Genomic DNA, 27,981 nt, shown 5'->3' with positions numbered 1-27,981 from the left:
TGACGCACTTTACGCTGACGGTTGTCACGCTGCAGACAGGGCCACCCCCCTCGATTCAACTAGCTAACTCAGACAGGCATGACTTCATGTTGATTGTACTTTGGATGCTGTAATGCAGTCAAAAGCCAGCCATATCCACGTTTGATTTGCACACTGTTTCGTTATTGTAGGTATTATTATTATTATATTATTATAAACATTCCGCCTCCCGAATGGCAGATGAGATGCCGGGTATGAAGACGCATGGAGTTGGAGTCTTCTTAGAGCTGAGAACAAGGCTTCAGGGTGGACTACTCATTGTCGGGTAAATATCCACTACATTCCTACTGCACATAACATCAGTGCCACTATATTAGCAGTGTCTTATTTAGTCTTGGTTGTTTAGTTTACGGTGCAGTTCTAGCCTGTAGCTCCGAGTGGTAGCTTAGCCGCTAACCCCATGTAGTGATGCTATTGATTCTCCACATCTTGGACAGATCGTAGGTTATCCGTTGTTTCAGTGAAATACTGAACTACTGTGTGAGAAGGACCACAGGTCACACGGCAATGGGCCCCAATGGATAAAATACACTTCAACTTCACTTCAGATATACTTCCATGTTCAGTACCTCAGTCAGTCATTGTGTATGTTGGTCACTCACCTGTGCATGTGGCCTCACCTGTACATAGGTTTTCATCTGTAAATATTGTCCATATGCTATAAAAAAACAGCCTGTACCACGCCGTTTATATACCATACTATTAATGCTACATGTAGCCTACTTACTGCACTTCTGGTTACTTGCAAACCTGCATTTCGTCACTGCTTATGAAATCAGTTGCAGATTTATTCTCACTTTTTTTTTTCTTTGCACTGTAAATCACAGAACATAGTGAATAAAAATGAGCGATTTTTACGACTGTGTTCCCATAATGTCCAAAATGTTCACTTTTACTAGTTGATAAATGTGGGACCAGAGCTTTGTCTACTCACAGGGCAGGTTGTACATATGCAACTTCACTAGGTGGCGTTAATGAGATGGAAAAAAAAATGAGCAAAATGAGCACAGAACATGTCAGTGGAGAGGCGGCTCTGTACCCTGTTACCAGCCACATATCGTACTGTACGATCCTGTGACCACTCAGCACAGAGCAGTATACTGCAAGAAAATAATACAACGTGTGTAAACGGAAATTCCTAAAACCAGAGGAACTGTTCAGTCCGGATCCAGTTTGTTTCTCCATCAGATTCTAGGCTATAATATTTGGCTTGGCTGTATTATTTAATATTTATACGTCTCTACTCAAAGTACAAGACTTATAAAACATCAGATTCTTGTTCTGCAACCAAGGCTGGCTCATTGATCATTGTGCTGCATGTGGCTCTGACTGATTAAGATTCTCCTAAATCTACAAAGAATTTGGAACAAATGCATGGTTTGAAGTCTGGGGGAAATTGCCTGATTGGTTAATACGCTGTTCTTTGTGCGGTCCCCAAAAAAAGAAATTCATCTTTGCTCGGTTTAACGATTAGAACTAAAGGCTCACAGAAGATTCCCGTTTTGATGATCGGCAAATCATTTCACTCTTTCACTCAAGTCGAAACACCAGACTTTTAACTTTTCACTGCCCTTTTGGCATCTCAAGATAAAATGAAATAAGCAGTGTTGAGTGATCTGCAGTGAAGTACGTGTCGTCGATTTGAACAACCCGTAGAGACGAATTCATTAAAATGAAACGGAGCTGCGATGAAATTAAGATAAACTGCACTGGCCAAAAAGAAAACCTCGTGTAAAATGTGCCAGAAACAATCCAGAGTGTCATCTGTCGCACACGGATCCACGGAGGGATTGTGGCAGGAAAGATGTCCTGTACTGTTCCAAAAATGTCAGAAAGTAGTGTAAAAATGTTCACAATAATTTGGCCAGTGCTGGCACTAATGCATGCGAATAGCCAAAACCCTAAGATACCAATTTACTCACCTGTGTTTAGGGGAGAAAAAAATAAAAAAACACAAAGTCCTGTTTGACATAGTAACTTGGAGAAAAACGCACATTCATCACGTCTAATTAAACATTGCTAAATGTGCAAATTAATTGAGCCTGTGTGTGGGAAGGGACGGTGGCGCCCTGTAACGGCCAGCGTGCTCATTTCGTACGCGCTGCTTTTTAAAACTCGTGGGCGTAAAGTGTCTGCTCCATCTGCTCTCCAGGAAGGACGTGGGCAGGAGTCCTGCGGACGTGGCCGTGACGGGCGGAGAGCGCTCCCTCCACGTCCGCACTCCTCGGGGCGAGCTGAGCGTGACTTTACCTGCAGGAGTCGCCTTCGAGCCGGGATCCTGCGTCCCGACGCCGGCCGGAGATTCCTGCGGAGGGGAGGAGCTGCATTTCAGGATGCGAATCGGCGTCTCACGAAGCAAAGGTAAGGAGGATGTGCGAGACGGCAGCTGCGTGGAAACGCATCGAGATATGTGAAACCTCCCTCTGCGTCAATCCACTCCTCTGTGGAAAGACGAGAACAAAGTCTTAAGAGCTGTTCTGAATTAACTGGAGTGAGTCAGTTAGTCACCAGAGACAGCTACGGGTGTTCGGCAGGCCACATGTAACCAGTTATCACTCACCAGAAAGCTCCCTTTAAGTGGGTTGAAGTGATATCATCTGAACTGTACCCCGGGGTCATTGCGTAACATCCCCTAACTCCAGCTTCTGGCATTTCCTGAGAATGTTCGTGACACTGCCAACGTAACAGAAAGTTGCAGCCAAGGACGGTCAGTGACAGCCCAATAAAAAGCTGATTGATCGCCCGCTCCCACCTTTCGCCGTACCCGTGTTTTATTGATTTTTGTGCTCGGTAGTAGGAAGTCGCCGCCCTTTCGCCAAATCTGCCTCATTTGTTTGTTTCCTTGCTTTTGGCCCCCTCCGCAGAGGCGCCTGACAGAGTGATGGAGACACTCCGGGCTGAAGAGACTTATTGCTTCCACTGCCAGAGCTGCGAGACCAGGCTGCTGGAGGACAGGTGAGGAGACAAGGAAGAGCATCAGTAGTTTTTTTTTTTTTTTTTTTTTTTTTTTGTAAACACGACGTCCTTCACCGAAAGAGGAGCCTCTGTTTGCTGATGGTGTGACCCAGCTGTGGAAGCGATAGTCTGCCAAAGAAAAGAATTGATGGATGGAGCCTCAGCGGAGTTCCGCGGTTATCAGGCCTGACTGGGTTAGAGTTATAGAGCCTGTGACGTAAAGGTCTGCGCTGCCCATTAAAAAACAATTGTGTTTCTCGCCCTGAGGTGGTTCGGGCGGACAGCGGTATTGTTCTTATTGCCTTGTAGCTTTTTCTGGTCAGCAGTGTGACACGCTGAAAATTGCAGTAGCTGCATTATGGAGACCCTTGCCCTCTGGCCATGTTTGCCAGCCGCTAAAAGTTTACAAAAAAAAAAAACATTTTTCTTTGCTTTCAACGAGGTCTACGAGAAATAGAAACATCTGGATAATTGCTCAAAGCACGGTAAAAAAAAAAAACCCCAAAAAAACTTTACGCTTTGTAACAAAAGCACTCATTTTATACGGCTGCTCTGAGGTATTAATGGTTGTGCTGACTGCAGGCGTCACAAAGTGGCCTCTCAAAGACTAATTTGCACATAGTGCATAGTGAGTCCTCTGCTGGGCTAAAATGACTGCAAGTATTGCATTAAAGCTGCACGCACAATTTTTTTTTTTTTTATTATATAACTGGATCAGATTCTTATGTTTATGTGAAAATGCGGAGACTAGCCAGAAGACCCAGAAAATCATCACGCACCCCGTTTACCGTTCAACATCCAGTCAGCGTTTTAGCATCTTTTAGCTCATTGTGTTGTGGTGTTATGGCTCTAACTGTCCAAGTAGTAGGCCAAGAAAGCATCTATAGTGAGTGATGAACACAGAAGGGCCTTTAGCTGCTATAGAGACAGAATATTTCCTTCAGAGGATGGTGAAAATAAACAAAGGCGCAGCAAATATTATAATTTCACTGCCTAAAACATTGCGGTAACATTCACACGAACACGAGGTTCGAAAGTTTCCCAACAGAACATTGAGTTGTTACAAGATGGTCAGAGTTATTTACTTCGCCTGTCAGTGGTTTTAATGTTCTGGCTCATTGGTGTAAATCTAAGTCAGAAGGAAGAGCAACATGAGAAAAGGGAATATATAAAATATAACAAAAAAAAATGGATTTAAATAAAGAACAAATAGAAAAGGAACTGTACAAATTAATCAGGAATTGTGTGTTAACACATTAACTCAATTAATGACTTGATTTAACAAATGGCGACATGTAGAGATGGATAATAAGACTCCGTGTGTGTGTGTGATGGAGTTGTTGAGTCTAAGATGGGGAAGTAAGCGTTCTTGTGCCGTGAGGCTTTTGGCCTAATGGAGGCAAGTGACTCAAAAAGTTAGTTTCAAGCATGAGAGGCGGGTGATTAAACGTTAACAGAGAGAAACCCTGCCATCGCTTTTCTTCCAGAACGTTCAAGCGCGTCCTTCCCCTGCCCAACGGCAACTGGAACGCCATCGTGGACGACTGGTGTTGCCACCCGGACCCCTTCGCGAACAGGAAGCTGCTGCCCCGGGCCGAGGATTGTCTGCTGGGCGACAGCTTCATCCTGGTGGCCCGAGACGGCGGCTGCGAACACACTCTCACCCAGGAAGTGAGTCCGGTCGGAGCGGACGACGGCCAAGACCCGAAGGTAAAGAAGTACAAAAACTTTAATCACAGTGGTGGTGTGGTTGGCAGAGTTTGTGGAATTCCTACGAAATGAAGGGCGGTATACTCACCCACACAGACACTTCTCTTCAGATTGTGCAGATGAGGATTGAGCTTCACATTGTTTCTCCCTCTGCTGTCCTCCTCTGGTGATGGAAGCTGTCGTTTTCAGTTTTAAAACAGTTACAGTTACAGACAGGTGCTGCATCGAGCTGTCTGGTCTTTGCTTGTGTTGTGTACAGAAACCCTGCCGCAGACACGCAGTCATCTCTTGTGCGAGCTGTTCATCAGTGCTGGGAGAGGCTGTCGCGCCAGGTATGCGCCGTCTTCATAAACCTAGGCATTTTAATTTTCAGCAGAATGTATGATTCATGAGCCTCTCTCCTTCGTATTTTACAGATACCATAAAGCTGTACATCACGCAGGTGTTGGTGGAACCCGCCGTGGGAGACAGAAAACCAGAAGCTTCTGTTAACAGGCAGGTTTTTTTGTTTTTTGTTTTTTTAACCCGAGCTTCAGGCGCTGATAATTAGGAAACTGTGAAATTACACTCTTTAAAATGGAAGTAAATAAAAAGAGGCTGTTACTTTGCGAGTGGCGAGGAGGAAGAAACAAACACTTCACGGTGTTTCCGCTCATTTCTAATCATTGCTCCACCGCTCTCGTCGTGTATTTTTAGACCGTCACAATAAAATCGGCGCAGACACTATAAATCAGTTCAGGTCCATTTGTATGTTCGTCTCAAATATCTGATACTCCCCGCCGATTTCGCTGGAGCTTGGGGGAACGAGGCGTAGCGGCGTCGCGCTTTCTCGCAAACAATTACCAAGTGTGTGTCTGAATTTTGGTAGTAACCGCATTTCCCTCTGTATGAATTCTGAATAATTTAAAAATGTGCGCATGAGCGTCTATGTCTCACTGTTTTATTGTTTTTGTTTTTTTTTTTATTTTTACAGACGATCTCATAAAACATTTTAAAGCTGCTATAATTGCACTCTTCCCATCTTCCGATATTCCCATGATCGTCTGCTTTATTAGACTTTGTTTATTAACGTCCTACGCTCTTTTCTGCTCTGCTCCTGTGGGAGTAGACACGCTTAATGAACGACTGCAATCTCCTTTGGACAGATCTCTGTTCCTGGAGAGGACGGTAGCGGCCAGGCTGCTGCACCTGTCCAACTCGCTGAGCTCCTTCCACTTCACGGTCCAGACTCCTGATGGAAAAGCGTTCTTACTGGTGAGAATCACCTTGCGTGATGAGAGGAATAAATGACCTCACGGTAAAAATAGAGCACTCTGATGTTTGAGAAATGGAAAATGATTGAAACGGTGGGCTCTTAAAGACATATGAGAGACTGATGAGACTGATTGACTGTAATTTAAGGGTTGTTGAACATCTTTGAAATCAGTTGGGCTGTTATAGGTGGTAACAGGTCGCTGATACTGAAAGAGGTTTCAGTGTTTACGTTTTGTGGCTGGAGAGCAGAGTCTTAGTGGCGTGGTTTAGCCAGACGCGATTCTTACCAGAACATGAGAATGACACTTTGTTTGGATGTCATCATGGGGTGGGGTTTAACCAGTGCTAATGCACATTATTGGATACTTGATACTATAACCAGAACCTTTTAGTCGCACGCAGGTTCAGCTCCTCTGTGCTCGGATGACGTGTGCGGCTAAATTTCTTTTACTCTCTAAGATTCAGAGACAGTGAAATTCAAATGTACAACCTGCAGCTGTGCTCAAATACAAAAGAAGGAAGAAAATATAGCTCTATACACAATACAAGCGTAAAGAGTCACTTTAAAGAACGTGCCTTGCACATTGTGAAAGAAACAGTATTGCTCAGGTTGAGATACTGGTCGACTAACATTCACCCGGTATATAAAAAAAAAGGTCAGAGCCGTCTCCGTTTCCTCAGGAGGCTGAGGTCGTTTAATATTTGCCGGACGCTGCTGAACATGTTCCTCGCTGCGATGGTCCTCTTCTGCGCTGTGGTGTGCTGGGCAGGCAGCACTAAGAAGTAGAACACCTCACAGCTGGACAGAGTGATACGGAAGTAGGGCTCGTAGGGTAGGGGCAGAGCCGGAGTCTCTGACATTAGTGGCAGATGCAAGGACCTTGAACAAAATGACCGGTATCCTGCACAACATTTACAGACAGGCGCATCCACAGGCAGCCCTGTGCCACTAGAGACGTTGAGGACCCCTGCAGCCCATACATTGCCCCCTCCCCTGCTAACAGAGCACTAGAAGAGAAAATGCATGTACTCATAAATGTGTCGAGCACCACTACAAATAAGAGTTTAAAAAAAAAAGTTTTCTGACCCTAAAATTCTTTGAGTTCAAGAAATGAGACTTATAACATTTGTTACCATTTTTATCATGTAAATGGAAGGAGAAAAAGAAAAAGCTGTATTGGCTCCAAATATCGGCTCAGAGAAATCGGCAGCACGTATCGACCATCGGTGCTAAAAAATAATCCATACTGGTCGATCTCTAATGCCCCGTACGCGCCTCCACAGCCAGGCAGAGGAGCTCGCTCAGTGACAGGCTGCTGTCTCTGTTTCAAAATGAGCACGCTGATGCGGATTAATCCGTCGCCGTGATTCATCTGATTAAATATTTTAACGCAATTAATCCACCTGCAGCACAGAATGACTCCGAGCGTCTCTGGTGACACATTTCAGGCACTTTGTCCAAGTAGAGTTGCTGTCACACATGCAGAAAAGGGGCAGTTGATCCAGTAGCGAAGGCAGCAGAATCAGCCAATAAATATGGAAGATGCTAAACAGCAAGTTGGCCCTCTCCGTGGGAAATTTGAGTACAGAAAAAAAATCTGTTTCTGTGTGATGGAGCTGCTTGTCACTGGATTTCCTCCGGAATAAATAAAGTATCTATCTTTTCTAGATAATAGGTTAAGTAATAATAAGCTGTGTGATGATGTATAGCCCAGGTGTCGTGCTGACGTGTCCTAATGTCCGTCATTCACAAACGATTAATTTGTCGCGGTAGATCATTGCTGCAGCATAATCAGTTCCCTAGAGATCCCTTCGGAATTCAGCATCTTGCCCAAAATACAGTTTGTTATTAATAGGTTGATTTGATTAAAAACTAACTAAATTTTCAGTCGGACCGTTTCCACAGCGCGCACGTCCCAGAAGTATTCCAGCGTTGTGATTGTGGTTTTGGCAGACTTTAAACTGAGAGACATTAAATCTCTTCGCTGAAACTCAGGACAGCAATAACAGTATAATTAATCTTGTGTGAAATTGGACCAAACTGAACCAGACTCAGGAAAAATAATGACTGCAATAATCAACTTTTTCTTTTCTGCCAGTATTTACTTCCTCCTGACCTCATTTCACCCCAAGTATGAAGGAAAGTATTGAGTCCTCGGTACTAACTGAAAATAGAAAAGACCATGCACCTCTGCTATATACAGTATGTGTTCCTTCTATTTTCCTAAATGTAAGGAAAATACAGGTTGCAGGTTATTTAAAACAACAGTCAGCACATTAAAGATTCGCATACTATATAAATCAAGCTAATTAATGAGGATAAATCGTGAAGCACGGTAAAAGAAATTTAAACTTCCACAGTCAAAGGACTGTCAGTGTGTATATACACGTGGGTGGCTGCACAGGCTTCATGTGCTGGACTTGGATTCCTCGTCGATGTGTGCCTCAAGTGTTAAGTGACCTGTCTGCTCCTCTTGCAGCTCTGGCTGCTGAACAGCGACTCCATCATAGCATCCGTCTCTGAGACATGTGTCGGCGGTGAGGGGTCCGTCAGCCCTTCACATTCCCCTGATCTTCACAGCCCGTCACCCAGAGCTGCCAGAGCCCTGAAACTCCTCTACATCACTTGCTCCGACCCAGACATCCAGCAGAGAGAGTAAGAGAGGGCATCTATTATCATTTCCTCATCCCGTTCTTCAATCTTTGTTCTCCTTTTAATATTTTTTCTTTCACTTTTTCCTGTCTCAGCTCACAGTGAGGGATGAAAGACTATATTGTTGGTCAACAGATTTCAGCAGTTTGCACCGAGGGTCACTGCTGAGTCATAATTGTGTGGTTTTTTTTTGCAGGTGAGCTCGGCAACAAAAGCTTCAAAGTTGTTGCGTAAGCTTTGTAGCTCGTACAGGGGATGTTGTTATGACTGGAGCGAGGGTCTGTGTACCTTGCTGCGGTGCATTAGAGAGGTGTAGGTGGATGTGCTGCATGTGGTTCTCCGTGTTCAGTACAGCGGCGCCCCACTGGAAGAGCCTTCCACCCTCATTATTTTCAACTGAATCAGCACTCAGCTTTTTTTTCTTTCTTTTTTTTTTTTTTTTTTACCCCCCCCCCCCCCCCCCTCCTCCTCTTCCCTGCAGCCGAGAGGAGTGAAGGCAGAACAGAGAGGTTTTGTTGTTTCTAAAATTTTGACGAGCCCACCAGGCTGACTGACGGAGAGAGGCTAATTAGAGACAAAAGTCGCACTAAGGCAGAATGAAGGCGACTCTTTTCAGTCAACGCGGGGACAGTGGAGATGAATGATGTGATGAGCTAAACTCTGTCACGATAGGCTCATGCCGTGTACCAGGACAGATCTCCTAGTAGAGCACGCTATGACAGCGACTGCAGACTATGACTGGAGTACTTTTGCTTTTGTATTTGTATGAATTCTAGCTTTCCAGCTATTGGAGTTCATACTGCAGAGCCAGAAATGAAGTTATAACGTCTGCTGCATGAAATTCTGTCGGCGTTACCAGAGCTGGACTGATATTAGTTGTTTTCAGATTGATGTGAATGCTGAGTATTTGAGCGTAAACAAAATCCCACTAATGATATATTGGTTAATATTAGTGTTTTCATGTCCCAAATTATCTCCACAATTGGTGGACATCTGGCCACATTTTAATGGGTCTGTATTGCATCCTTTCATCATCATTAATCTAGTGTTTCACCGCTGCTCTCCTGAACAGGAGCCAGGCTCTATAGCTCTTCAACAGGGGGTTCGCGACCCCTAGGGGGTCCAGGGAGGTACTGCAGGGGGTGGTCGCAAAGTCTTTGGTTGATTAGACATTGTTTTTAGATTTTTTTTAGATTTCCCCCCACAAATTTAAATTTCTTTAACTACACATTAACACGAATTCAACTTATTTTAGTAAAGGAATAAATGGTGGCAGAAGACGTTATCTTTCAGTCAGCACTTCACTCGTTCAGCGATACAGAAGCTGCCTCGACAGCGCACTGTTTCACACAAAGCGCTGCACTAGCTGAGACCTGTCAATCTAAGCCTCCTGTACACAGTAGGCCCCACCCCTGTTTGTGCTGAGCCAATCACGAGGCCGCATTTCACACACTGACTCTGTCAGGTTCTCTGCAATCAACTGAAAGCCTATTCACTCCCTATGTGAAATCCCAAAAGCACGCTGCAATATTAGCATAAGAGAAGCTAACAGTCCACGGTACATATAGGTATGTTTATGTCAGGTATGTTTATGTTTAGTTGCACCTGTGTATTATCTGAATAGCTTAATATTGAATGCAAAATGATAATGATGTATATTATAAGCACTAGGCTGAGTTTAATATAGAAGACATATAGTAGGTGGGCATATATAGTAGGCCTTACTTAATCTCTCCATCAGATCCAGTTCATAATTTCCTCTCTGGCCACGTTCTGACCTTGCATTAACATCCAATCTGGGCAATTCAATCACAAGTGCAGTACCTGTGGTCACACCTGATTTTAAAATGCGTCTCCAGGTGTGTCCCCAGCCAGCACCAGAGACTGGATCTCACTTTCACGCTTTGTATGCTAATAAACACTGACAACATTTGGTGCGCAGGAGAATATTCTAACAGCTGTCACATCTAATGTACTGCTATCTACCACTCTATCGGAATCACAAACAGATGTTTGATGATAGGCAGAATTAATGATAAATATTCTGAAACAAGCTGTGTAGTCTCACCGTTACGAAGTGGTTTTGCTTCTTAGTTCTTGTTGTTCTTGTTTAGATTTATTTATTATTTAGTTAGTTAACATCCACAAGGACAGAATATTATAAAAGGTTCTCATTACTCATGAACAGACCTCACTTACGGTGCTTTTCCTTTTCTGTTGATCATTTATGGCATCGGTTTTATGTTTTATTTTTGAAGGTATAAGGCAAAACGTTGCTTACGTGAAACTCCACTGTGTAGGAGGTCTTCAAGATATAGTCATTGTCATTCGAAATACACACCACAGGTGCACACATGAGCGAACTTTCATTGCAAAGGCTCGAATAGCGACGCTTGAGGCACAAATACTTAGAGAGATTTACATAAAAGTGTCTAAAAACAACAAAGCAGTAGAAAAAGTATAAACATAAACAGTGGTAAAGTGGTGAGTGCGTTGGAATAAGAACACTGCTTGGATCATTGCACATGACAGATTACAACCATTTTGCAGTGTTTAGACTCAGGCTGCTGGACCTCCTGCCAGAGTCCAGCAGAGAGAACTATCCATGATGTGGATGTGTTCAGTCTTTGATGATGATTTCTTATTTTTTTTAAACCCAGGATGACCCAGAGTTCAGGGCTCTTCCAAAGGAATGTATTCCAGACCATCTCCGAAAGTGGCCTGAGATCGGAAAACTCACATTCGTCCTCGGTGCCATTTGCAACAGACAGATGATAAATCAAAGTCTGAACAAGGGCCGCTGTTCTCATTTTCTGTTCTAACCCCACAATCGGGCACGAAATAGGCTCCCGCCTTTTGGAATTTCACCCATTTACGCCATTTTTTTCCAAGCCTGGCAAACTGAACGCCGGTGTTACTCACGCTTCCATTTCCCCCAACATAATCTGCCATTCATCCTTCATCACTCTTCTCTGACATTTTTAAATTAAATGTTGCGCCTGGGGAGCACAATTCTCAGGGCGGCGGCCCTCTCACTCTGGATACAGTCGGTTACAGTCGACTACAGCCAGGGGTTCTGGTGTGTGGTGTTAAAACTGCCAATAATTGGCTGGAGAATCAGTGAGCCAGCGCCTAAGTGGATTACGCTTGTCACTAATGGCAGTGACTTGATTACGAGTTGAGTGAAAGCCGCGGGAACTGTCACAGCCAAGTACAGCGGAAGAGTTGTTTTTTACGGATGGCGGAGAGGCAGTTGTTTTTCCATAGACTTCATTCTGATACATGAGAAACCAAATCCGATGGTGGATTCCATTAGCATTTCCAAGCACAAAGTGCTACGCTACTATCTGTTTTTTGGGTCAGTGCAGACTTGATAACTAAATATGCTATAAACAGATTAAGCTGACTGGGACACTGATCTTTAAAAAGGCTTTTAGGAAATGCTCTTGTAGGATGGGCATAACCATTAATGAAACAGTAGTTGCTTTGTGACATCTTAAGTACAACTCCCAAAACTTTGAGAAGACTTTATTCTCTCAGGAACTGCACAGATGGCTAAATGTCACCCGAACAAACTAGATCAGCGCCGCACCCCTGACGGTGCATCAATCTTTCTTCTGTCACTCTATTACTCTTCCTCTTCTCCTTTCGGTCCCTTCTTCTTTCTTTTGTCTCCCCCTTCACACACTCGCGCTTATCTCTTGTTTTCTGTTTCAGTTTAAGACACGAAAACGGCAGCGCAAACGCCTCAACTAGAAATTTACAGAACCCGTTCTTAGCTGGAGCTGCCACAATACATCACTCCTACTGTGTGTGTTTTCAGGGTCGTAACTAGTTGGGAGGCCAATGTCATTGGACATCCCGTGGTGCTGCCGCTGAAGGTGTGCGAGGAGCTGCTGCAAGTGATAGATGACAGCAACTCGGCGCTTCCTGCGTCGATGCGTCGCATGAGGTCCTACGAGGTGAGCCGCTTGTACCTGCACAGGATGACTCAGACATGTGGCTGTTTGGCACAGTCGCATTAGTTTAGAAAATGCTGATATTGTGTAGTAGAAGCAAAGAGATGCCGAAGATCTTCTTATTCATCTTCATCTTTTGTATGTATATAAAAAAAAAAAGCTGTATTTGCAGTCCAGCGTGACCTGTTTTAGCTGAGAGCAGTCACTTCACTTCACTCACTGTTTACTTACGGCACCTTGTTTTTCCATTATTCAGTAGCGCTTGAGAGTGTTTTTATCCCACCTTAATGAATTTCATGATTCAGAGCTTTCAGTTAACAGCCTCGCTTAGGGGATTATGTGGGTCAGATGTAGGGTTTTACTTTTGTCAGCCTTATTCCTGCTTCTGTGCACCTGTAATTGTGCAATATGTGTATATTTAGCCCGAGCTGCCTTTGACTAGAAAATAGGAGGTGTTAACTTTGCTGACATCTCTATTCTCCCAGCCGTTTTAAACATAGTGGCAGGGGTAATTAGCGCCATTATCCTTCACTATCTGCTCAGAAAGTTTGGCAACGGACTCCATTTAAAGTTTTCCATCTGCTAAAAAATACAAGCGCTGGGTTTGAGCTGCTATCGGCACTGACAAAGGAACACTTCACTTGCAGCGAATAAATAATATATCCAGGTATGTATTTGTTTTTGCGTAACGATGCATTAATAACTTATTGAATGCTGAGTACTGAAAGAGAACAGACATTCACGTCCACGGGTGACGTTGAAGTCAGCCTTGATTGCCGGTTTGGTGTGGTCCTACCTTTGGTTTTTCCCAAAACAAAAACACAACAGCAAAAACAGTAGAAAAGTTTTGCGTTTCTTATGTAGGTAGCTCAGTACCTACATTACCACTATACATATGTTTGTGGAGTTAACTTTACTGATAAAGTTTTGAAAGAAGAGCCTTGTAAACAACTAGCTACATTTCCCCACTCTTTTTAATTAAGCCAAATGTAGTCAGGGACACATTACACTACCGGTCAAAAGTTTTAGAACAGCACGTAGTATCCTCTGGTATAGTTGGTCAGGGCTTCATCCTACAGCAAGATAATGATCCAAAACTTTAGTCCGAGCTCTACCAGAACTACCTCAGGATAAAAACAAGATGGAAACCATGAAAACATGAAGTGGACCACAGCCCAGTCTCTGGACTTTAACCCCATGGAACTGGTTTGTGATGAACTGGACAGAAGAGTAAAAGCAAAGCAATGTACCCTACAAGTGCAACAAAATTGGGAAGATCTGTCTGAAAAATATTTGATTTCCATTTTAGAAAGAAAGAATGTCACAAGTGTGCTCACGTGTTAAATCAGCCAAAGATGGTTACTTTGATGAGTCAAAAGTTTAGAATATATAGAGAATATATTTTGGGTTGGGCGGCATAGTGGCTCGGTGGTTAGCCCAGCAAGAAGGTCCAAGTTCGAGTCCAGCTCCAGCCTTTCTGGTTGGAGTTTGCTTGTTCTCCCTGTGTTCGCGTGGGTTCCCTCCGGGTACTCTGGCTTCCTCCCACCTCCAAAGACGTGCTCGTTAGGCTGATTGGTGACTCTAAATTGATCCTATGTGTGATTGTGAGTGTGAATGGTTGTATGTCTATGTGTTAGCCCTGCGATAGGCTGGCGACCTGTCCAGCGTGTACCCCGCCTCTCGCCCGATGCCAGCTGGGATAGGCTCAAGCAACCCCCTCGACCCTAGTGCAGGAGTAAGCGGTATGGAAGATGAGATGAGATGAGATATTTTGGGTTATATAGAGATTTCTTTTTTAACTTCAGTTGTTTATTTGCTCTATGCTTTCAAGTCAGAGTAAAATGAGACATTAAACTGCATACAATTCAGTAAAGAAAAGAAAGTAATATTGGAGTGTTCTGAAACTTTTGACCGGTAGTGTATAAAGTTTAAAAAAGCCCAGTAAACAACAATACTGCAAAGTTCCTTCTCTAAATTCATAATTATATTTGCCAGTTGCCATAGTCCAAATGAAAATGGTTTCTGCTAGTGGTATTTATTGCAAAAGTGAATCGTGAGTTAACATATTGTAGGTTATTCTATACTTATATCCCCAAAGGCCTCGTCTTCTCACGCCTTTGCATTTTCTGCATTTAAGTCACCCGGTCGAAGTCCGAGTGGCTTCGAGGCTGCAGCAGTCGCCTGCCAGCGGTCTTTTCCCGACCTACAGTCGATCAACACGTGAAGTCACAACTTCTCAGTGTCGTAAACGACAAGTTCACAAGATCCCTTTCGAGAGCAGCAAAAGACGTGACTGCAATAATTAACAACAGCTTCATGCCCCCACTGCCCCCACTGCTGCTGTTAATTATACCCTGCTACAGGTGATAAAAGTCTTGACGGGGAACGTTGCCATCTCGGCTTATAGTCGTCAGAATTAATAGTAGCGCTGAAAAATGTGTCTTGCCTTTGTCTGAAGTACCAATTGTTAAAAATACTACTTAAATTCTTGAGTGGGCTGTCTGCTGTTTTTATCATTTTGAACTAGTGCTGTGTCAGCTGTAGAAGTAGTTCCTTGCTGCTTGCATTATAACCATTCCTTTGTCATCTCCCCCAGACGTCATGAAACATGAAAATGAGATTTCTGAAGCTCTCTTTCCATTCTGCTGCTCTTTTTATTGCAGCCTTGCGTAACCATAACTATGCACGTATACGGTCACCGTCTGACCAGACTACGCACCCTAGTTTATTCAATCCAAACCAGTTAACGGAATTGCTTTCAGTTTTTTTTATGCCATTATGAAAGTTTGCTTCATGTTTTTGAATTAAAGGGACGTGTTACTGCAGTAATGAACTCTATCGTTGTTTCCTGGGAAGAGGTTCTGCCGATAAGGCTATGCTGAAATAGAGAAGGCTACAGATAGGGCAACCCAGACACGGGACACAGTATCTGTCTGGTGGTGGAGTAAAAAACAGTGTGATAAACTGACACAGTCCAACACTTCCTGATAGCAGAAGCCCGTCGTGCTCCAGGTGGCAAAGGACGCAAAGGTAATGTGATCATAGGGTCATCTAGAGTTACCGCAGATGCTCTGAGAGTCCTTGTTTTAAACACTGCTTGGAAAACACGCCGCTGGGGAGGGGGGAGGACCAGCATGCGGTGTGAGAGCAGCCTCAGAGCTTAGGATCGCCTTAAGAGTTGCATCTGCTGAAGGAGGAGCCAGAATAGAACGCTGCTCTGAGCTCCACCCATTGTGTCCCTGGTGTTGCTCTTTGAAAGATCAAGACAGTAAAAGCCTTGCAAGGAGAACAAATGGAATTTGAAACACTTTGCTTTTACTTAAGGAAATGTTAGATATTTTTCATGCATTTGGTTCATTATTCTGTAGACTTTGATAAAAAAAAATTCACAACGCAGACGCCATTAATCTTTCATAGATTTACATTGAAGCTTTGCTAAGGAAAGCAGCAAGTGGTCAGACAAAGTAAAGAAAAGTAAATCTAAATCACCTCTTTGGACACAGACACTGGTATTTTTACTTATTCTCTGCTCAGGCCATGCTGACAATTGTGTGAGATCTGTGCAGCAGACATTTTGACAGCTGTACAGGCACAGGCTGCACACTCATAACCTAAGGATAAGGATATTACAGGATAGTACGTTCTTGCTCTATAAAGGAGCCTTTATTAATGTTACTTGTTGCAATTTCATTTTTCTTTTTTTTTTTCAATAGTATGATATTGATTTCTCATTAACAAACAAAAACGAACCAGACAGCACAGCTGTTGCAAAGTTACTGAAAAGTAAAAATGTACATGAGTTACATCGAAACACATTTGCATTGTTGTTTACAATGTAGTCGTGTCAAAGGATGAGATTTGACAGTCTCTGGTTTATTTGTAAAGATAAGAGGCAAGTCCCCTTTCTGCAGTAAATGAACCAGGTCACTGGGAATGTATGTTATAGAAGGCATTGTTGTTACCTTTTAAAATAGCACTAAAATGTTCCAGTCCAGAAAAATTTTAAATGCTTCTTTGCACATCACTGTGCTAAGAGCAGAAGTTTATATATTAGAGTGAGCTGTCCCACAGATAAAGAGACCTGACTCGCAGGTAAAAAATACTGGATCTAATGTAACTGTTGTGTAAAAAACAAAGCTAAGCTCTTTAGAAACATCTGGATATGAATGGACAGATACAGTGGCAGCATGTTCCAACTTTATAAAGGAGTCTGTTGCATGTAAATACTTTCTTGGCAGATGTGAAAGCATCTGACTCTGCCTCTACAGCAAGTTTAACCCACAAGTGCAATTCCATTTTTCATGCCGACATTTTGACAGAAATTGTGAGAACGAATTATTTTCTTGGCAAAACCTCGACTGCGGTCCCGTGAGAGGCCACAGTTCTTAACACGCAGAAGGCCTCAAAAGACTTTGACATGTCACAGTAGTAAACATAATAATTGCCCACTTCCATTTAGCTGCTGTGGTTTTAGGCTCCCAGTATTAACTCATTGTGCATGTTTGGTTTGGTTTGCCTTTGCTTTCGAACACCTAGGTCTCCATGCTTTTAGCGAGATCATTGGCGTTGATGGTGTTTACTTTTCAAATAGAGTCTGGTGGTGGTATTAAGGTTGTAGCGGTATTTTTATTTTCTGTTTGTTTCATTCACATTCAACATTTGCTGCGGGGAAATAAAAGGTATCCTTGGTACCATGCAACGTCTGCTTCCGACCAGATGTCGGCTACAAGGGTGAGCTAACGGCTTCAGATGTGGACAGGACTTTACTGGAACACTTGAATAGAACTGAGATGTTTTTAACATGATCAGCAACATCACGTTTCCTGTTATGACAAGTCAGAACGTCTGCTGTGTTAAAAAAAATAAAAACAGGGCCTGAAGATGGGATTTGGACTTGACTCACTGAAAGGAATGCAGCCATTACTGTTGTTAATTGCACCTCATGTTTATCTACCTTGATGTCAGAAAGTCTGCCGTGAAAAACATATAAAAAGAAGAGCAATGCAGGCTACAAGCTCAGAAGACATTCTCCCATTTGGGGAATAAGTGGCTTTATGTTTAGTATGTAACCAAACTTCATCTTATACACAGAACTACATTAAATGTGCATTTCACACGGTGGCCTAATGCACTTTTTCTATCAGCACGTAGGAGGAGCGCCAATCCAGAGAGTCTGTCACAGCACTGTGACATTGTTTGCAGGTAGCTGTGCTGAGCTTGTTGTCTGCCTGTACAGTGTGTCTTTGTTTAATTCAGTCCCTGTGAGTAGATCAAAGTCTGCACCATAACCCAGCCTGTTATTATGCGGCGTGTGGAATGTCTGGGCAGCTGTGTTCCCCCGCCCTCCGTCCCCGGTGCCCGCCAGTGTAATGGGGTGTAAAGCAGAGTGAGGTTCGAGTGTCACTCTTCAACACAAACAACACCTCCATTCTCCCCTCACTACTTCATTAATCTCCCCCTCAGTCTCGCAAAAAAAAAAAAAAAAAGACCAAAAGCCAATTCTGCGCTTGGCGACGAAGACGTGGGGAGACGCATCGACCCTGCGTCGCCTCCGACTTTGTGCAGTTCCACGCAACGTCGCACCGGGAGCTGCTGCGTTTTTGTCAAAATAAATTACTTCCCCCGAATTGTGCACGTCTCGATTCATTGCGCATGGGCCAGTGCGCGAGGAGAGGAATTTATCAACAGAGCAGGAGGTCGGTGATGCTGCGCCGCATCAATGTTTATTTGGAGATTGGGCCATTATCTCAACGTGATGAGATAAATGAGGCAGATATTGTACTTCGTAAGGAAAATAAGACAAGTCAGCGTTGTTTACCTCTGGTGTAGTGGTGCAGTTTGTTGAATTACATCGTCAGTGACCGTGAATGTACGAATACTCTGGCGGCATTTTATTGACAAGTGCCCATTCACTGATAACATTGCTGTTTATACATGCCTCTTGGATGATCAGTTCAGCTGCACATCAGTATATACAGCTAAATATTTCACTATTTGTGTATTGTTTTTATCAAACTATTTCAACTATTCATCAATTATTTTATAGTATAGGTCTTCAACAAGGAGTCTGCAGAGGTACTACAGGGGATCACAAAATCTTTGGTTGATTAGACATTTTATATATATTTTTTCCGTTTTCCCCCACAAATTTAAATTTCTTTAAATACACATTGATATGAATCCAATCACGAGGCCATAGAATATACGCCGACTCTCTCAGGTTCCCATTTCTGGGGAGATGTGCGTCAGCTACGGTGCTAGCGTCTTTTTTAACACCGAGCACTAAACCACCTATTAAGTGCCTACTTCAGGTTCCAGTGTTCACTTGAACTTATTAGGTGGTCCAACATCAAAACTGTGGCCTCACAAAAATGCTTTTGTGGCCTTAGTTCAAAAATTCTTTGCCAAAGTGTCACGCAAATGTCTAATAGGATTAAAAAATATATATATGATGACATTTAAAACCCAAAACTTCAAAGGTCAACTTGGCAGCTTCTTTATTTCTTTTTTGTTCCTGTTAATGAACTTACAATCTTACATGGCAGACACACAGCAGAACATGAACAACGCAGTTTAACAAAGTTAACAGTTTTTTTTTTTTTTCACTACTTATAGCGTCTCATATACATAGACGTCCACTGCAGCTTGACATGTTGATGTGATGGAGGCAAACAACTATGAGGCAGTAAATGTAGTTAACCCCAATTCCTCTTCTAACGAACCACATTAAAACGTTGGTGTTTATCTTCTGAGAAAGTGCTGCTAATAATAGCTTAACCACCTGAGATAAAGTGAAGCAGTAGCAGATATAATGAGTTCTCAGCGTCTTAAAGGCAGTCCATGTGTCCCTAATTTGGAATAAGCCGCTGTTTGTTCATGCGCTCATGGTGGGACGGAGGCACACCCAAAGATGATAATGCCTTTGCGTCATTATCCAGTTCATTTTGCCGTCGCTCGTTATCTTTCTAACTGAGATGCTTCACATGTTGTTGTTTGGTTTTTTTTGTTTTTTATAAAAAAAATTTCAATCATGCTCTACTTATCCGCACCTCTTCCAGTCTGTTTCTTCATGTGTGAAGAAGTATTCTCCGTGCTGCTTGCCAAGTTTGAAGTGTTATGATAACAGGCTCTGGCACCGAGCACCAAAGACTGTTTGCTTTCTCAAAGGACTTCCACATACCAGCCTCTTGTCACCATCTCAACACCTTTTTAACACCCAGACATTACCCACAGTTGTTTTTTTTTTTAAAAAAAAGAAAGAAAAGTACTGCTGTGTAGAACAGGAAAGCAGAACTAGTAAAGGTAATGTGTTGCTCCAGCTAGATGCATTACTGCATTACTCCTAAGGCTTTGCAGTGATATTTTATCTTTCTGTGAATTACAATGAGATCAAAGAACACCCATAAGCATTTTATCGTCAAGGATCTCCAAAGGCCTTCATAGAATATTACCTCTGATAAATACAAACTATCTGAGAACCAGTTCGGTTCATCTTCTCATAGATTATAAATAATGTAAAAAGACGAGGTCGATCTTCTCCCCAGGAACAGGTCCAGAATGTGCGCTAGTGTCTTGGTCTTTTGAGTAGGGCCTTCAACCTCCAAGCTGGTACGCAGCTCCAATTTCAAGTTGCAGAGGAGCGACCACATTAAGTCCAGAGCTGGACCATGCTGGCAGCTTACCTTTGGTCCTGCGAGTGGGCGATTACTGCTGAAAACCAGGTGACTCGTCATGACTGAATTTTGACAGCTGTGCTGGATTTGGTTCCTTTCTGCAGACTGAACATTTCAAGAATGTCAAGCAGGGTCCTAATGATACTTGGGATCCCTCTGACAGAGTAATGCAAGACTTTCCTCCATTTTCATCAGTTTGACATTGAGAGAAGTGCAGCAACTAGTGAGATTATCTGTCAGTCTGTTGACTAGTTTCACAATTAATCATTTATTAATTTGTTGGAAAATGGTAATGGTTTCTTAAAGTTCAAGACTGACAGGCACACACAAAAAAACACTTTAGCTTAAAATAAAAGTTGACCTGGCCTCCAAATTCACTAGATCCCAAACTGATCAAGTATCTGTGGGATGCGCTGGAACAAACCTGATCCACAGAGGCCCCTCACCTCAGCCCGTAGGACCCAAAGGTCCCCACTGATAACATCCTATTGCCAGACACCACAGGACACACTCAGAAGGCCCATCCTCTGATGAGTCACAACTGTTTTGGATGCGCGAGGGAGACCGACCGAATATTGAACAGGGAGCCTTTCAATATCTTATTGATCGCCCTATTGTCTCTATTTAGGATTTATTCAGGCCCCAGTCCCAAGTCCGCCTCCCTGCTCTGTCTAGACTCCCGTTGCACTGGTGCTGGGACTTGGTGTTCGCAGCAGCCCACCTCAGGTTGACGTTTCTTATCATTTGTATGAATTACCACTGATGCGCTCGAGTGGTGCGCAGACATTGGCATGGGGATGGAGAAGACAGGGCCTTGAGTGAGGCAAATGCCCTCATCCATCATCCCGATATAGAGCCCTCGGTGGAGCGTAACCGTTGTCTGCAGCAGGCAAACACCCAGGAACAGCAGATGGAGGAAGGGAGGGAGAGTTGGGACGCGGGGGCTTGGCAGTTTTCCTTTCTGGGCTCTGTTTATCTGAATGTGTGTTTTCGAAGTTGATTAAATCTCTACCACCTGTGGGCGTTTTTGTCATGTGAAGACAGTAATTGGAGATAATGTGTTACTGTTCTGATCAGCAGACCGTAGCGATCAAGTGCATCTGTGCTTTGGGACAAAGTGTGCAAATTGGTTTTTTTTTGTTTTTTTTTAAATGCTCAAGTTAAGTTAATTGTATTTTACTTGTTACTATGCTGTGGTTTTCTGCATACATTTGCACTTTATGAACTTTTTGTCTTTGCTCCTAGGTGGCCTACCTAAGACTATGAGATCACAACCAAGAAGCCAGTTGGTCATGACGACTCGCATCACTTCAGGAGAGAATTCAAAAGCTGCTGGGACAACTGAGAGACCCAACTCATGTGAATAGGTTCTGTATTTCTGTAAGTTTTCCCACTGCAGAGCAAAATCCAGCAGGCGTGCAACAGCTTGTTGAGTCTGTCGTGCAGTAGTTTCTGGTTGCATCTGTTAAAATGTTTGGTGGCGTGTCATCACCCGCAAGCATATTTGTCTTGTAACAGGATCCTGCCCGTTCCCAGACATATTAACACATGTGCAGTAAATGCAAACCTGGAAGAACATCTGAGTCGCTGTTTGTCACATCTATTTAAGCTGTAATTAAAATGTATCATAAGGTTTCGGGGGGAAAAAAGTGTATGTACAATTTATGTCCGACAACTTTTTTACCATGTTCAACAACAGAAACAATTAAACTGTTTTTGAAAGAATCCTTTCTTCTTTGTTCATGTCTCCTGGAGATAAGTGCAGGTTCATAAGTGGAGCATTGTTCTTGTGTTGGCTCTTTATGAAAGCTTATTATAGAGGCACTTCAGCCCCAGGGTGCGGCAGCACATCCTTCACCACTTGAGAGAAATTACAGCTTGTGGAGCTGTTTTTTTATATATATATAGTTGTCAGATTATTTAAATGTGTGCCAGTGTTTGAAGGTATTGAAGTGCCAGCAAAAGTCAAATGTATGCTTAAGTTCTTCATGATATGGACTTGTCAAGTCACATTTTTATTAAATTAGGAATACTCGACTGTTCTGGCTTTTAGTCAGTCCACCATTTAAGACTGAAATATATCAACAGACATTCTTGCTGCAGAGGAGAATTTGTGATTCCTTGATTTTTTTTCTGTAGCATCTCATGACGTTGATATTTTGGGTTTTGACTAAATTTATTCGTGGATTACCATGAAATTTGTGGATTACCATGCAACCAAGATTACCATCTTGGTTGCCTTTTTTGTTAAATTCTAATTAGCAAAAGTTCGCATGTTAGCATCTGATCTGATGAACATCATTATGTTTATAATGTCAATGTGAGCGTGTTAGCATGCTGCTGACATTTAACTCAAAGTAGTACAGTGCAGTGTAGCCTCTCTAAGATGCTGGCATGATTTAAGACCTCCAGTGTAAACCTATATACTTACACACGTACACTAGTCTTACATAACATTATGACCACCTTCCTGATTCCCTCTCCTTGTGCTGATTCATGTTTTTTGAGTTGTTCCTAAACCCACTGTCTGTGTGTGACTGTGTCAGGCTGCATCCTGCTGCCATCAAGGAGTGCCATTCTTATGGTATGCGGGTCCCTGGTCTGGTCTAGGTGGGTGGTACATGTCTAAGTAACATCCCCATCCAAAAGCTTCCCAGCAGAACATTGAATCGTCACAAGATGATCAATGTTATTTACTTCTCCTGGTGGTTTTAATATTGTGGCTGATCGGTGTACACATTCGCAGATTTTGAAGATTAAACGTTTCGTAACATAAATTAAGCTGAGACCATTTTTCAGTTTACCTGCAAAGCTGCCTGCAGAGCCCAGCCAGCTGAGTAAAGCAGAGTGATGTCTTTCAAATTACCAGTGGAGTTTATTATGTCCACGCCTCTAATTCATGCCTCACGAGCACAGCGACATCGAATGTTATTTCTGTCCAGCAGTGCAGCATAATGTCTGTCTGCGTGTCTATTTTTACAAGCTGTTGGTAGGAACAAGGAGACATTTATTTTCTGCTCCTGACTGCATGCCTGGATCTGCTGGATGCTGATGCGGCAAGTGACAATTACTTTTAAAAATACAAAGAAGTATTGTGCCCGCTGAGGCGGCAAAGCAGAGGGTGAATTGGCTAATTAAATACATCCAATGCTGAACCGTCAAGGGGTTCTCATTTCCTCTCTGCCCTTTCCCCACAAGTGCAAATGAAGTAGGCTCTAAATACATTACCGGCTTCTGCAGCAGTGTTGCACACACCGACAGACGTGGTCGCCCAGAGGCCTTGCGGAGTTACAGACACTGTCTGTCTTGATGATGACAGACAATAGAAGTGACAAATTAAAAGTTTGTGGCCAGGACACTGCTGTCCGTAGACACTGAAGCTTTTCAGACAGTTATCTCATAAATAATATCAGTCTGAACAAAGGTCTTCTACGTATTCTCCCTAAATAATTACTTACTGGTTCGATTTTTTCCTGCGGTGCCAATGTGTGAAAGATTTAAGTGAAAAAGGGGAGATTAGCATGAATGGCATAGATATACTGTAAGTTATTCATTAAGTCATTATGTGGTTCCCTTCAGGGGTTGCCAATGTGATTCATCTGCTTCCATCTTACCCTCTTCTCTAATACCGGCTACCTTCACTACATCCATAATACTCCTCTAGATCTCCTGCCCAGTAACTCTAACGCTAATCCTTACCCTAACCTTCGACCAATATTTTCACTATCCTTCCTCTGAACATGTCCAAACCGTATCAAATTGGCCTCTTTAACCTTATCTCAGAAGCATCTCAGGTGAGCTGTCCCTCTAATGTACTCATTCCTGATCCTTTTCATCCTGGTCGCGCCCAGAGAAATCCCCATCATCTTTAGCTCAGCTACGTCCAGCCCTTCCTCTTGTCTTTTCGCCAAAGCCGCTCTTCTCTGAACCATTCTTTAAACCTTTCTTTCTTGCTGTCACCCTTCATACAACACACCGGACACCTTTCTCTGCACATTCTATCCTGCTCTTATCCCTGATCTTGGTATTGCAATAACGGGTCTAAACGTTATGATCCTCAAATAAGTAAATATTGAATTTTGGTCACTTCCTGTATCAGCAATTCAATCTGAGGATCCAAATTAAACTTCAGCTGAATTATTTTTTAAGGCCTTAAAAAGGCAAGACTCAGAAATACTTGGAAGGCAGCACACAAGGGTATATCTCTCAAAGTCAACAGCATGGTGGTGATAGACAAGAAGTCCAGCCTGATTCCTCCTCTCAGATTTATGAATGTCCCAAATTTTGCAGCCCCACTTCTAGTAGATGTTAATAGTTGCCGGACAGGCAAAAAGAAAAAGTTTGACTTGATGTTGGCACAACACTAGATGAGTCAGGGAACCCCCAGAGGATTTGAGATCCATCCTCCGGGAACAACAGATCTGTGCATTAAATGCGTTGGCAACTGCCAGCTAACATTTGGTGGCAGTAGAAGAGATGCCAGGAGAAAGAAGAAAGAAGGTAGACTTGTATTCTCTGTCACCACAAATGTCTCTACGAAATCTGAAGAAATCCAGTGGGAGTTGAGACATTTCAATCTGGACAGTGTCAGACAGTGTGAACCCTGCAGCCAAACAGCCTTACATGGAAAAATGACACATGTTGTCAAGAAGTAATCAGTTTCTCTAAGTTCTTAAAAGGAAAGACCACTTATTTGTTACTGTTTTATATGTTAACTAGCATTTGAAAGCAGCAGTTCTATCCTCCCGTAACTATACTGGTACTAAACAATACAACTCCGTACATTTCTTCACCCAGAACTAATCCCTCTATGACTTTGCTCCCATCTGAGACAAATGTCTACTAAAACCACCCGTGACACCACACATATGGAATGATCTTACGAACGCCACAGCATGAATCACAAATTGGATTTTCCAGGCCTTTGCCTTTGCTAATGTGCTTGATATTATTTTGGGATTAAGCGAGACAACGATGTGTGAGATTACACCGTGGCCACTGCCAAAAGAAAGAGATACTTTTGGAAGAGGTCAAGCCATGAATCCCGTTTCATCTCTGAGAGGAAATGAGGCATTAGATTGAGTTCCCGTTTAAGTCACCCACACCTAATGGGTCATCTATCCTAAGAATCAGAGAGTTGTTCTGTGGAAGAAGCATGGCGGTATATTTGCTCCTTCTTTTTTTCTTCTTTTTTTCCCTGAGTTACTTCAAAGGGAGAAAAATAAAGAAAAAATGATATTGTCAACATTTATTCTGTTTATAGTTTTCATAGGGTTGGAATTTTCTGATCCAAGAACTGATCATAAACTGTTAGTCATGTTCACTGCATGTCAGTTCATGGATTAGAGAATTCCAAGAGAGAAATTTAATTTCTGTTCACTACTTCCCATAAACACAGCAATAGTGGAATGAGTTCCCAAAAATGTACAAGCCAAAAAGCCAAAAAGCTCTTTTGTTGGGATAATGTATAACTGAAAACTCTTTATAGGGTGGGTTGGCATTTTCTTTGGACGTTCATTGTACACGGACGATGAAATTACTTCTTTCTACAGGGTAAACGGAATATCTTTTATAATTTAGATTCTTCTGAGTAGTCACCTTTTGATTTAATCACAGCTTGGCACACTCTTGGCATTCACCCAGTCAGCTGCAATAGGTAGTGACCTGAGTTGAACTTCCATTAACAGGTGTGCCTGTCAAGAGCGAACTGTGGAACTTCTTCCTTTCTTAATGAGTTTTGGTATGCAGAGGTACGGTCGGTACACGATTCTCTACAGTTAATAGCCCTAAAGTAAAAAAAGCACCCATACATTAATACTTTAAGACATGAAGGTCAGATGGTCTGGGGAGCTTTGAATGTATCCTTAAGTCATGAGAACCTTCAAACGTTATGATGAAACTGTCTCTCATGAGGACCACCCTAGGAAAGGAAGGAAAAAGATACATGAAGAAGATTAACTCATTAAAGCAAATTAACAGCCCCTCAGATTCAAGTCCACATAAATGCTGCATAGAGATCGGGTGGCATCAACTGCTCTCATGGTTAAAGTGCTGCAGAGAAGAATGCCAAGAAGAAGGGAGTTGATTGGGCCAAGAAACACAAGGAATGGACCAGAGGAAATCCATTCATTCCAAATTCAAAACACACTGCACCAGCATAGCCACCACAACATTCTGCAGCGACATGCCATCCCATCTGGGACCGTGATTGGTTTTTCAACCGGACAATAACCCCAAACACACACCCCCAAACTACGTAAGAGCTATATGACCAAGAAGACAGATGACCTGGCCTGATGACAATCATCTGGTATAAACCAAGCTGAGATGGTTCAGGAAGAGTTGGACCGCAGAGTTAAGCCAAAGCCAGCCAAAGAATGCTAAGCACTTCTGGGAACTCCTTCAAAACTATTGTGAAACCTACCATGTGCCGACATCATGAAGCTGATTCAGAGAAAATCAAGCGTGTGCAAGAGGAGACTACTTTGAGTAATCTTAGACTCCAGCGCCCCCGCAACCCTCCAGGGGACAAGCAGTTGCAGAGAATTAATGAATGAATAATCTGGTTTATCACTTTTTGGTTTACTACATAATCCCATAATGAGTTCCTTCATAGTCTCAAGGTCTTCGGTTTTAATGTGCAGCGGGGGTTTTTAACGACCCCCAAACTGATGGGGAGATTAAGTAGGGACCCCCTAATTAGCAACTGTTATAGTGGCAACAGGAATCACACAAACCAAAGTGCCTTGCAATGATTGCTTTTACAAATGCAGAGTATTTTTTTGTTTGAAAAATACATGGTTGAATGATTGGATGTGTTGTCATTGATTTTTGTATTCAGTTTATTTTCATGGTCCACAGAAGATGAATTATTATGCGTTATTATTACCTTTGTTAAATGGCGTTTATGCATGACTTAAAAAGAAATATGTACAACCCATAGTGACAAGCAAAGAGTGGGTATTTATCAACTGAAAGCTATCTGTCACTGTCAGCTATTATGCTGGTAATAGCATTTAGCTTAAAATGCTGCAGAGCCAGAGTAATGACTTCAAAGAGCCACTAGCGTGGTCGTCTACTTTCATCTTAATCCCAAAGACATTCTGTCTTTCCCTGCAGCTCACCCCCATTTCCTCCCAACTTTAACAACCACCCGACGCCCTGTACCCATACCTCTCCCTCTGCAACTCCCCCTTCCTGGCTTTCTAACAAGACCATTGGGCATATCCATGAAGCCTGCAGGGGCTCATTAGCTTGTCCACTGGTCTCAACAAGTCACAGTCGCAACCTTGGAGCACACCCTCTCCGAGCCTTCAAGCAGGCGCAGGCCACAAAGTCAACTTGCTCCTGGGGAAGAATGACACTGCTGAGGCAAAAAATAAAAAAAACAGGCATCCACAAAGCACTTCGGGGACTTATAATGCTTGTGTCAGTGCAATGACAGACGGAAAACTGCTCACTGTCACGAGTGGCTCATCCAATGTAAGAATACAGTAGTGAGAGTGAACTTGTCAAATGCATCAGCAATATTTCTGTTGTTTAGGTGCCAGGACACACGTCAGCTACTGATTTCTAGTCACGATGTAAAACCTTGTTTCTAACTTTGGAAAGAAAGTGTGTGGTGGTAGGTGGACACGGGCTGAGTTGAAAGCCCCGGTCTGACAGGCGGGATGCATTTTGAGCTGACAGCTGACAGAGGAGATGGAAGCCCTGCTGGAAGTGGTGTGTTAGGAAGCTG

At 42.9% G+C, this 27,981-nt stretch overlaps 1 protein-coding gene across 1 annotated transcript; it reads left to right on the top strand.

Moving 5' to 3' along the window:
• Positions 1 to 25: 25 nt before the first annotated feature.
• On the top strand, positions 26 to 21,965 carry ube3d (ubiquitin protein ligase E3D). The gene is made up of 10 exons (XM_047599848.1): positions 26 to 304; positions 2,192 to 2,400; positions 2,904 to 2,994; positions 4,482 to 4,704; positions 4,964 to 5,036; positions 5,121 to 5,199; positions 5,850 to 5,958; positions 8,439 to 8,614; positions 12,435 to 12,573; positions 21,489 to 21,965. Exons 1-10 carry the CDS (start codon positions 213 to 215, stop codon positions 21,507 to 21,509), a joined length of 1,212 nt encoding a protein of 403 aa, XP_047455804.1. The 5' UTR covers positions 26 to 212; the 3' UTR covers positions 21,510 to 21,965.
• Positions 21,966 to 27,981: the final 6,016 nt, after the last annotated feature.

The sequence above is a fragment of the Mugil cephalus genome, chromosome 11, assembly GCF_022458985.1.
Source record: "Mugil cephalus isolate CIBA_MC_2020 chromosome 11, CIBA_Mcephalus_1.1, whole genome shotgun sequence".
Lineage (NCBI taxonomy): Eukaryota > Metazoa > Chordata > Actinopteri > Mugiliformes > Mugilidae > Mugil > Mugil cephalus.
Note: the sequence above shows the minus strand (reverse complement) of the source record. Positions and strands in the feature narration are given on the sequence as shown.